Source organism: Entelurus aequoreus, linkage group LG27, assembly GCF_033978785.1.
Source record: "Entelurus aequoreus isolate RoL-2023_Sb linkage group LG27, RoL_Eaeq_v1.1, whole genome shotgun sequence".
NCBI classification, from domain to species: domain Eukaryota; kingdom Metazoa; phylum Chordata; class Actinopteri; order Syngnathiformes; family Syngnathidae; genus Entelurus; species Entelurus aequoreus.
The window spans coordinates 32,885,627-32,898,557 of NC_084757.1; the positions used below are offsets into that span (position 1 = coordinate 32,885,627).

General features: G+C 35.8%; 1 protein-coding gene across 8 annotated transcripts in view; it reads right to left on the reverse strand.

Annotated features, from left to right (window-relative positions):
• The window catches only part of herc2 (HECT and RLD domain containing E3 ubiquitin protein ligase 2), a 187,742-nt gene that overhangs the window by 155,367 nt on the left and 19,444 nt on the right, over positions 1-12,931 (reverse strand). For all 8 annotated transcript variants that reach the window (XM_062038932.1, XM_062038931.1, XM_062038930.1 and 5 more), the window contains exons 3-4: positions 12,576-12,669; positions 10,519-10,647 (exon numbers count right to left, since the gene is read on the reverse strand). In XM_062038932.1, coding sequence (XP_061894916.1) covers positions 10,519-10,647; positions 12,576-12,669 — 223 coding nt within the window. The remainder of the gene's footprint in view (positions 1-10,518; positions 10,648-12,575; positions 12,670-12,931) is intronic.

Below are 12,931 nucleotides of genomic sequence, written 5' to 3' on the forward strand. Positions count from 1 at the left end.
CAAGTGTCTCAAAGGGCTGCACAAGCCACAACGACATCCTCGGTACAGAGCCCACATACGGGCAAGGAAATACTCTCATTTAGGACCAAAACCCTTAAAACAAGTAAAACACTAACATAAAATCTGCTTAGTGAGAAGAATTATCTTATCAGACAGAAAATAAGCAAATATCACCCTTATTTGAGATATTTCATCTTACTTAGATTTCACTTTTTGCAGTGTAGTTCATGCACATTCAGATAAATTCCTTAAAATTACAATTCAAAAAATGTTGGCCGGGGCCCGGTCTGTATATATGCGCACTAATTGACTGAAAGAGCACGCACTTGGCGCGATGATGTCATGTTATCGATGGAAAAATGCATTTTTAGACCATATGATTTGCCTGAGTGGCTGGGAGACCCCGAGAATAACAAGCGCTTGCCTTGTTGACTTTCCATTAAGAACAATAAATTTGTTTTTAGTATAAGTTTGCTGAATTCAAGAAATGTAATGCCGAGCGCATATCATTATGTCAAGATAATGGCACTAGCATTTACTTCATTTAAGAATATTTTTCAACATATTGAGCAAAAAGGTCTTTTTTTTTTCTACCAACAAAAGTGCACTTGTTATTAGTGAGGATATACTTATTTTAAGGTATTTTTGGGTTCATTGAGGTTAGCTAATTTGACTTGTTTTGACAAGCCAAATTTTCTTGTTATATTGGCAGATAATTTTGCTTAGTTCAAATAAAATACACCTAATTTTTGTATATTTTTTTCTTGTTTTTGAACACTGACTTTTTGCAGTGTACCCAGCCCTAATTATTAGGCACTCTTAGAGCCTAACGTGAAAGCACATGTTGCTCTTCCCCATGAGCAGCGGGTGTTGTTCTGATACATCATCATATCATATCGGGTCACGAGCAACACCACGGCCAAAATAGCAGCTCTGAAAACAACTTAAGCTTCACGTGGCTGTCGGAGCGGCATCACGGCAGCTGATGAAGTGTGTGCAAAGTGGGCATATTGTCCGATCCATAGCTCATCAACTACACCAGGGCCGGAAATATAAACAAATATAAAGTTCATGAAGAGGTACTAGAGTTGTAGGGTATACCGGTACTCATGATTTAAAAACAGAACTTTACCATTTTGTTTTTCACCCCTTAGCAATCTCTAGATCAGGGGTCACCAACGCGGTGCCCGTGGGCGCCAGGTAGCCCGTAAGGACCAGATGAGTAGCCCGCTGACCTGTTCTAAAAATAGCTCAAATAGCAGCACTTACCAGTGAGCTGCCTCTATTTTTTAAATTGTATTTATTTACTAGCAAGCTGGTCTCGCTTTGCTCGACATTTTTAATTCTAAGAGAGACAAACCTCAAATAGAATTTGAAAATCCAAGAAAATATTTTAAAGACTTGGTCTTCACTTGTTTAAATAAATTCATTAATTTTTTTACTTTGCTTCTTATAACTTTCAGAAAGACAATTGTAGAGAAAAAATACAACCTTAAAAATGATTTTAGGATTTTTAAACACATATACCTTTTTACCTTTTAAATTCCTTCCTCTTCTTTCCTGACAATTTAAATCAATGTTCAAGTAAATTAATTTTTTTTATTTTAAAGAATAATAAATACATTTTAATTTAATTCTTCATTTTAGCTTCTGTTTTTTCGACAAAGAATATTTGTGAAATATTTCTTCAAACTTATTATGATTAAAATTCAAAAAAATTATTCTGGCAAATCTAGAAAATCTGTAGAATCAAATTTAAATCTTATTTCAAAGTCTTTTGTATTTATTTTAAAAATTTTGTTCTGGAAAATATAGAAGAAATTATTATTTTTCTTTGTTAGAAATATAGCTTGGTCCAATTTGTTATATATTCTAACAAAGTGCAGATTGGATTTTAACCTATTTAAAACATGTCATCAAAATTCTAAAATTAATCTTAATCAGGAAAAATTACGAATGATGTTCCATAAATTATTTTTTTAATTTTTTCAAAAAGATTCGAATTAGCTAGTTTTTCTCTTCTTTTTTTCGGTTGAATTTTGAATTTTAAAGAGTCGAAATTGGAGATAAACTATGTTTCAAAATGTAATTGTCATTTTTTTCGTGTTTTCTCCTCTTTTAAACCGTTCAATTAAGTGTAAATATCATTAATTATTAATAATAACATAGAGTTAAAGGTAAATTGAGCAAATTGGCTATTTATTTAAGTGTGTATCAAACTGGTAGCCCTTCGCATTAATCAGTACCCAAGAAGTAGCTCTTGGTTTCAAAAAGGTTGGTGACCCCTCCATATAAAGTTTATTTTTTATGTTTAACAATGTCCTCTTTGTTTAAGCAAAACCTGTTTTTTATGGCAGAAACACAATATTCAACATTTTCCCACAAAAAATATTTCAAAGTGGAATATTGGATGTGAAGTAATTGGAGCCTTCAATATGTCAATCATTCATAACAACATTGATTTTATTACATTATTTTTTGGGCAATGACAGTTTAAAATTAAAATTACACTAAAATTCTCAGGGATCCAAAAGGTTTCCCCCATACGTGTTAAAATGATCAATCAATCCAAGTTTATTTATATAGGCCTTAATCACAAGTGTCTCAAAGGGCTGCACAAACCACAACGACATCCTCTGATCAGATCCCATAAATATTTATTCTTAATTTTACTCTTAACATTTAAATCTCCAGATCAACGTCTATTCGTCGATTATACGTTTTTATGTTTGTTTTATGCCTCTTATCATAGAAAACAGTTTTTATAGCAAACACACAAATTATGCAATATTTTCCTCAACAAATGTTTCACAGTGGAATATTTGATGTGAAGTAATTGGAGCCTTAAATAGGTCAGTAATTCATAACAACATTGATTTTGGTTCATTATTATTTTTTGGGCAATGACAGTTTTAAAAAAAATAAAATCCCACTAAAATTCTCAGGGATCCAAAAGGGTCTCACTCATTCTTATTTTTATTTTTAATGTTTAAATCTCTAGATTAACTTCTACCCCTCAATTGTAAGTTTTATGGTTGTTTTTTTGTTTGTTTGTTTTATGCCTCTTTTATCATAGAAAACTGTTTTTATAGCAAACACCCAAAATATGCAATATTTTCCCCAAAAAATATTTCAAAGTGGAATATTTGATGTGAAGTAATTGGAAATTTAAATACGTCAATAATTCATAACAACATTGATTTTGATGCATTATTATGTTTTAGGCCAGGGGTCACCAACGCGGTGCCCGCGGGCACCTGGTCGCCCGTAAGGACCAGATGAGTCGCCCGCGGGCCTGTTCTAAAAAAAAAAATGTAAAAAAAAAAAAAATTTAAAAAAAAACAACAATTTTTTTTTTTTTTTTTTTTTTTTTTTTTTTAAATTAAATCTACATAGAAAAAACACAAGATACACTTTCAATCAGTGCATCAACCCAAACAACCTCCCCCATGCACACTCATCCACACCCACTCACACAAAAGGGGTTATTTCTTTCTGCTACCAATATTCTGGTTCCCACAACATAGACAACACATCTGCAAGGGACACAGTCCCTGAAGCACACATGTTTGTATAGGCTGCTGGTCCACTAACATTTTCATTAATTACTATTTTTTATGTAATTATTTTTATATTGTTTTACTTTCTTTTTTATCCAAGAAAATGTTTTTTATTTATTTATCTTATTTTTTTTTTTTTTTTTTAAAAAGGGCCTTATCTTCAACAGACCAGGTTGTCAATGATATTAGATTTGTTTAAAGGTTTTTTTTAAACCAGACCCAGTCCAAATAATGTCCAAGTCGGACTCAGCAACACACCCCTTCATTCATGTACACAGAAAAAAATTAGGGAACACAACAGATTGCATATAATTTATAAACAAAATTACATTTTCAAAATAAGCATTTATGTACAGTCCAGATTATGTCCAGGTCACTCAAATTAGGGAACACAACAACAGATATCATATAATCTATAAACATAATTCTACTTTCAAAATAAGCCTTTGAGGACTTATCTTTTTTTCAATGTTTTTTGGCATCATTATCGTTTTCAACCATGTAACTTTCTGAAGTTAGAAAATACTGAATAAATGTCTTAAAGAAAGTAATACTAAGTGAATATCTGTTTTTGGCCTTAAAAATAAACATTTTACCGAGTACTATAATTAAATTGACTAAATCATGATTGTCAATGAACTCTCCTAAAATAACAGAAACCACATTAAGCTTCATAAACAAACCAATCCTTAAACACATTTTTTCAACTTCCACCCAAAACAAAGACACAATATGACAATACCAAAACAAATGCAGGGTGGATTCAGGCTCCTGACAACAAAATCGGCAATCATCTGACTCTGTCATATTCCATAATTTTAACATTTTCCCTGTGGGTAAGAAGTTATAAATAAATTTAATTTGAAAATAACGATTTTGCACATCGATACTGGTTTTATAGATTAGTTTGAATATGGCATCCCATGGCAACGGGCAGTCAAAAAAGTCCTCCCATTTTCCATATGTGTTGTATGGGGCAGCCTTCAAAGATTTCTTTATTAAATACAAATTATATATTTTTCTATTTATTTTAGTTCCTTTTTGCCAACTAGAATTTCTTATTAGAGGTTTACAAACTAATAATTTAGTAGTTCCATAATTAATTATTTGTTTCCATCTTTTCCCAATTACTCCAATTAGTTGATAAAATGAAAAGCTTGAGCAAGCATCACCATACATAGTTCTAAATTCATCATACTTCATCATTTTACCATTCTCATTGATAATATTGACAAAAATTATTCCTCTTTCAAACATATTTTTCCAAAAGAAAAGCTTTCCATCTATTACAATATTAGAGTTCATCCATATTAACTGCTGCAAAATATCGTCTCTTTTTTCTGGCACATAAAATTGAAAACACCACTATGAGTGGATTGTTTCCTTTATGAACCCCGCCATGTTTCCCAGCAGACTCTCTGGGAGGGGATCACTTGTAAAAAAGGATACAATTTCTTTTGATACAGTACATGTTTTTTGTCCAACAGGACACTTGTGTACCACTCAATGTTTAAATACATCTTTGGAACAATTGATGCTTTTAAAGACAGACACATAGCTTCAAGGTTGAGAAGTTTCAGGCCCCCATATTCATACTCTTTGTACAAAACCTTTCTTTTAATATTTTCTGGTTTGCCGTTCCAGACAAAATCGAAGACCCTCCGCTCATAAATCTTAAAAAAGTTTTGTGATGGAGCTGGTAATGACAAAAACAAATAAATAAATTGAGGAATAATTAACGAGTTGGCAATTGACATTTTACCATACAAGGTTAGGGAATTCCCTTTCCATAATTGCATAATTTTGTCCAGCTTTCTTAGTCGATTATCATAATTTACTGAGCCTAGATCTTCCAGATTTTCTGGGACAACAACACCAAGTATGTTAACTGGTCCATCTGTCCACAAAACAGGCACTATGCATTCCTTTCGAAAGGACGTTCCCTTTAGATTTCCGATCCTTAACATTTTACATTTATCATAATCAAGCTTAAGGCCAGATTGCTGTGAAAATATGTCCAAAAGATTAAGAAGGTTCCGCAAACAATGAGGAAAAATCTTATCTTTGTGAATCAGCCTATTCTGACATGAACTTCATCAAGAACAAACACAGAACACGCCTCACTGATGCACATCTGCAAGACTCACTCAGAGTTGCAGTGTCAAGTTACACACCAGAGTACAACACACTAGTTAACAGTGTGCAATGCCAGGCTTCCCACTAACTGACAAAGAAACAGATAACAGATTTGGTGTCCAGTTCAAAGTGTGACATGATTTAAAAAATTGAGAGTTTACTTTTGTATTTTACATGAGTTATTATTTGTACAAACATGGTGCAAAGTAATTCATGATTTGTTAAAAAATGTTAGTGGCTAGCTAGTTAAAATGGGATATTGTGATTTCACAAGACTGTCTTAGAAGTGATCATTTGAAAATGTTCAATTTGAAAAATGTGCACTTAGAGAAAATATAAAAATAAAGTGTTGCATATTGATATTTATCTGTTTCTATGTATATTTATTGTGAGAAATCATTAAGATGATCAGTGTTTCCACAAAGATAAATATCATTAATTATTAATAATAACAGAGTTAAAGGTAAATTGAGCAAATTGGCTACTTCTGGCAATTTATTTAAGTGTGTATCTAACTGGTAGCCCTTCGCATTAATCAGTACCCAAGAAGTAGCCCTTGGTTTCAAAAAGGTTGGTGACCCCTGTTTTAGGCAATGTCAGTTTGTTTTTGTTTTTTTTAAACATACAAATTGTTAGAGATCTAAAAGGGTCCCACTCATAAAAGTGTTAAAAATAGGTCATACATTAAATATGATTTTTTTTACTTTCAACGCATTAATCTCTAGATCAACTTCAGGGATATCTGTCCATATAAAGTTACATTTTTATGTTAAACAATGTCCTCTTTGTTTTTTATGGCAGAAACACAATATTCAACATTTTCCCGCAAAAAATATTTCAAAGTGGAATATTGGATGTGAAGTAATTGGAGCCTTCAATATGTCAATAATTCATAACAACATTGATTTTATTACATTATTTTTAAGGCAATGACAGTTTAAAATTTAAATTACACTAAAATTCTCAGGGATCCAAAAGGGTTCCCCTCATACGTGTTAAAATGATCAATCAATCAATCAAAGTTTTTTTTATATAGGCCTTAATCACAAGTGTCTCAAAGGGCTGTACAAACCACAACGACATCCTCTGCTCAGATCCCATAAATATGTATTCTTATTTTTACTCTTAACATTTAAAATCTCTTCTATTCGTCGATTATACGTTTTTATGTTTGTTTTATGCCTCTTATGATAGGAACTGTTTTTACAGCAAACACACAAAACATGCAATATTTTACCCAAATAAATATGTCAGAATGTAATATTTGATGTGAAGTAATTGGAGCCTTAAATATGTTGATAATTCATAACAACATTGATTTTGGTTTATTATAATTTTTTGAACAATGACAGTTTAAAAAAATAAATCCCACTAAAATTCTCAGGGATCCAAATGGGTCCCACTATTACAGTGTTTTTCAACCACTGTGCCGCGGGCACACTAGTGTGCCGTGAGATACAGTGTAGTGTGCCGTGGGAGATGATCTAATTTCACATATTTGGGTTAAAAACATTTTTTGCAAACCAGTAATTATAGTCTGCAAATGATGTGGTGTTGTTGAGTGTCTAGAGCTCGGCAGAGTAACCGTGTAATACTCTTCCGTATCAGTAGGTGGCAGCCGGTAGCTAATTGCTTTGTAAATGCAGGTAAAAAGGTGTCTTTTGCTTAAACCAAAAATAAATAAAAGGTGAGTGCCCTTAAAAAAAGGCATTGAAGCTTAGGGAAGGCTATGCAGAACGAAAGTAGAACTGAACTGGCTACAAAATAAACAAAAACAGAATGCTGGACGACAGCAAAGACTTACTGTAGAGCAAAGACGGCGTCCACAATGTACATCCGAACATGACATGGCAATGAACAATGTCCCCACAAAGAAGGATAAAAACAACTGAACTATTCTTGATTGCTAAAACAAAGTAGATGCGGGAAATATAAGAAATGAAACTGCTACAGGAAAATACCAACAAAAGAGAAAAAGCCACCAAAATAGGAGCGCAAGACAAGAACTAAAACACTACACACAGGGAAACAGCAAAAAAACTCCAAATAAGTCAGGGTGTGATGTGACAGGTGGTGACAGTACACCTACTTTGAGACAAGAGCTATAGTGATGCATGCTTGGTTATGCTTTAAAGTCATATCCAACAATTGCGACAATGACTTTTTACTGTCAACTGAGTTTATAATTTCTGCTAGTGGTGAGCCTCCGGATTTTTTCAACGCAAAAAATGTGCCTTGGCTCAAAAAAGGTTGAAAAACACTGCACTAATATGTGTTACAATTAAGTCATAAATATGTATTCTTATTTTTACTCTTAACGTTTAAATCTCTAGATCAACTGCCATCCGTCAATTGTAAGTTTTATGTTTTTTTGATTGTTTTATGCCTCTTTTGTCATAGAAAACTGTTTTTATGGCAAACACAAAATATGCAATATTACAAAGTGGAATATTTGATGCGAAGTAATTGTAGCCTTAACAATTCATAAAAAACACTATTTTGATTCATTATTATTTTTGAGCAATGACAGTTTTAAAGAAAAAAAACATCCTGTATGGCAGCTTTGTGTTACTAGAGTCAACAATGAAACTTTGTCTCTTCTTCTTTTTCTTTTTTTTTTTAACAGTATTTGTAGAATGTGCTGCTGTGTTAAAAACCAGCTGCACGTCGGCCACCCTGTTTGAGTGGAAAAGGAGTTTAAAGGTGAATGCGGGCAACATGTGATTCAAAGAACCTGACAGGAAGTGCGCAGCACAGCGCTCATCCAGTTGCAATCCTGGTGATGCCGTTTCCTGTCTCTTGCCCCCACGCACGCCCCTCACCGTCACTCTGGAGCTTATCTCCTTGCCGCATAGCAGCGACCCACCCAGCAGTGACGGTGCTCTCGGGTGAAAGACCCCTCCTCCTGGTCACGGCCCAACAATATGTCGCCATGAAAAGAGTTATTTAGGCGGGTCATGTGACCAGGCATGGTGAGGGAGCGACAAGATTGTGTAGCAAAGCAGCAACGACAACAACAACATACACACTGATAAATAACTGCATAGAAATACTAGACAATATGAAAGGGGGACTTCATAACCTCTTCAGTGGACTCAAGAGAGGTGACCTGGTCTTAACTTGGAGCAACACGGCAGTTTCAGGGTCTATTTTCATCTATGGCTGTAGGCAACCCCCTAATGTGCGTTTTATTAATTCCACACGATTCTTATGGAGCTCTGCATGCGCTATAAAATGTTGCTCCTCACTTGTTGCTGTGGAAAATGATGTATCAGCACTATTGCAACTAGAGATGTCCGATAATGTCTTTTTTGCCGATATCCCGATATTGTCCCACTCTTAATTACCGATTCCGATATCAACAGATACCGATTAATACAGTTGTGGAATTAACACATTATTATCCCTAATTTTGTTGTGATGCCCCGCTGGATGCATTAAACAATGTAACAAGGTTTTCCAAAATAAATCAACTCAAGTTATGGAAAAAAGTGCCAACATGGCACTGCCATATTTATTATTGAAGTCACAAAGTGCATTATTTTTTTTAACATGCCTCAAAACAGCAGCTTGGAATTTGGGACATGCTCTCCCTGAGAGAGCATGAGGAGGTTGAGGTGGGTGTATATTGTAGTGTCCCGGAAGAGTTAGTGCTGCAAGGGGTTCTGGATATTTGTTCTGTTGTGTTTATGTTGTGTTACGGTGCGGATGTTCTCCCGAAATGTGTTTTTTCATTCTTGTTTGGTGTGGGTTCACAGTGTGGCGCATATTTGTAACAGTGTTAAACTTGTTTATAAGGCCACCCTCCGTGTGACCTGTATGGCTGTTGACCAAGTATGCCTTGCATTCACTTGTGTGTGTGAAAAGCCGTAGATATTATGTGATAGGGCCAAAAGCTTAAAGGCAGTGCCTTTAAGGTTTATTGGCGCTCTGAACTTCTCCCTACGTCCGTGTACACAGCGGCGTTTTAAAAAGTCATACATTTTACTTTTTGAAACAGATACCGATAATTTTGAAACAGATACCGATAATTTCTGATATTACATTTTAAAGCATTTATCGGCCGATAATATCGGCAGTCCGATATTATAGGACATCCCTAATTACAACATTGGTTGTGTTGCTGCTAGGGATGGCTACCCTTCACATCTGAACCCATACGCTGCCTGGGAATCGGTAACAGTACACGACGCTACAAAGTGTTAATACTGTAAGTATTGTACTTATTACACACCAGCTCTTTTGAGTGTAACATGCATCTTAGGTGTAGTTTTCATTGACACATTTGGAGGAGTTGAGATCGCCATGTAATATCGCTAATGATAATCAGTAGCATGTCAACAGCAAAGCCAATGTATATTAGCATCAAGCTAGCGCATTTTTGGAAAAGTGGAGTCTTACTTTACCTACGTTGGAGCGTTTTTTTGAGTCAATTTCTTTGTTGGTAGTGGAAATGGCAACACGACCCAGAGCGAGTATGGCAGAGTTTGCGCTCAGTGCTGCTGGAGTGATCGGCAAGTGCTGAAAATGAGTCGGCAACCAGGCGCGCAAGCATGGCTTAATTGGATTTTAAGTGCATCGGTGCCCGGTAGGACCGGCGGTATTCGGTTGGTGCCAAAAAAGTACCGGATTCGGTGCCCATCCCTAGTTGCTGTGGTGTTGTATTTAAGGTCAAATAGTTTTTCTTCTCATTTTCTCATGCACACCATCAAAGACAGCCGTGTTCCAATCATTGCTCCATCCTCTTAGTTTGTTCTGCCCACTGGAAAACGACCCCATCGGCGGCAAGTCATGTGATCAATTAAAGGGCGTGCGCTCTCACCTGGCTGCCGGCCCCAATCCCAGGTCTCGATGATGGAGTGGTGCACGGCCGTGGACGCCTCCTCCTCATCCTTCTTCTCCTTGTCGTTGGCTTCGTCCTTCTGGCTCCCGAAGCATCCCGGACAGTCTTCTGGAAGTTGGTCAAACAAGGTGTTAGGGATAGGTCTCTCAAAAGGGTCGATACTTTGACGCAAAACATGATTTTTTTCCCCCTCTATTGTCAGTACAGAACATTCTCCAGGCATGTGATTTGCACTTAATGGGGGTCTGGGAGCATTAGCTAACTTCCTTCATCTATTCAATGTCAAAATATATACAGTAGAAATAACTAGATGAGGCAATTCCTGAAGGAATTGCATGAGAATGCTCCAATGCTGACGTTGAACGGAAATCCTGGAATTTTTTTAAAATAATTGTTGAAGTAGAGCACACAATTCCCAAACAGGCTGAATATTTTGAAGTTGGAACCGTTTGAATCAGATGAAAAACGTGGGAGTTGTGGAACTTTGAAGAATGTCCCATTCATTTCAATGGGAATTTCCCAAAAATTTGGGATTTTCGGGAAAAGCGGGAATTTTTTTGAAAATGGCAAAAAACTTGAATGGTCTGAATCAGAGACCAATTTTTGCCGATATCCGATATTCCGATATTGTCCAACTATTAATTACCGATATATACAGTCGTGGAATTAACACATTATGCCTAATTTTGTTGTGATGCCCCGCTGGATGCATTAAACAATGTAACAAGGTTTTCCAAAATAAATCAACTCAAGTTATGGAAAAAAAATGCCAACATGGCACTGCCATATTTATTATTGAAGTCACAAAGTGCATTATTTTTTTTAACATGCCTGTTATTTTTTTTAACATGGGGAGGGGGTGTATATTGTAGCGTCCCGGAAGAGTTAGTGCTGCAAGGGGTTCTGGGTATTTGTTCTGTTGTGTTTATGTTGTGTTACGGTGCGGATGTTCTCCCGAAATGTGTTTGTCATTCTTGTTTGGTGTGGGTTCACAGTGTGGCGCATATTTGTAACAGTGTTAAACTTGTTTATACGGCCACCCTCAGTGTGACCTGTATGGCTGTTGACCAAGTATGCATTGCTTTCACTTGTGTGTGTGAAAAGCCGTAGATATCATGTGATTGGGCCGGCACGCAAAGGCAGTGCCTTTAAGGTTTATTGGCGCGCTGTACTTCTCCCTACGTCTGTGTACACAGCGGCGTTTTAAAAAGTCATAAATTTTACTTTTTGAAACAGATACCGATAATTTCCGATATTACAATTTAAAGCATTTATCGGCAATAATATCGGCAGACCGATATTATCGGACATCTGTAGTCTGAATAAGTTGAAATGGTTGGTGTTGGAATTTTAAAAAATCAGTTGAGAAATGTTGAAGTAGTAACATTTTAATTGAGAAATGGTATTAAGGAATTCCTGGAATTTCAGGAAAACCAATCATTTTTCCAGTTCGAAAAACAACTTAGTTTTTTGTCCTGATTAAGAATAATGTTCGGACGGTGGAACGGTTGAAAAATGTCGAAGGAGTAGTCGCCAGAAAAAAGGGTCAAAAAAGGGTTTGAAAAAACGGGGAATTCTGTGAATTCCTCGAATTTTTTCTATCTTGAAAAAATGATAGTTTAAATGTGCAGGATGAGTGGAATATGTTGAAGGTGGAATGGTTTGAATCGGGTGAAAAAAATGTGGAATGTAGAGCGCACCAAAATCTGGAGAAGAAGAAGGAGAAGTTGAATAAATATAAGTGTAAAAAAACCTGATTTGTATATGTTCAGAACGTGCTTGGTCTAACAACAATATATATAACATAATACTAATAATCTGAAGTTGTCTTTATTTCTAAGTTATCACGCTGTGAATTTTACAATAGATTTTTTCCGATGTGGCCCCCGAGCTAAAATGAGTTTGAAACCCCTGGATTAGAACAACATCACGGTATGTGGGGAGTAGTAGTGGTGATGTAAACACATATAGTAGTGGAACATTCTGTACGTGCACACTGCGCTCATGAACATCCACACACGTCAACCACTGGGTACCTGGGTGAGTCGACTCTTCACCGTTGAACGTGATCTCCTCGTCCTTCACCATTTCATTCCACATCTCGCTCAGTCCCTCGGCAGAGAACGCCCACTGCCGAACAAAAGAAGATCTTAAAAATGCAAAGTACTGTACGTTCGTATTCGTATTTTTCTGACTATAAAAGGCGCGCGTAAAATACTTCCATTTTCTCAAAAAATGGACAGTACACCTTATAACCCGGTGCGCCTAATGTACGGAATAATTCTGGTTGTGCTTACCGACCTCTGAGCTATTTTATTCGGTAGATGGTGTAATGATAAGCGTGACCAGTAGATGGCAGTCACACATAAGAGATATTTGTGGACTGCGAGAT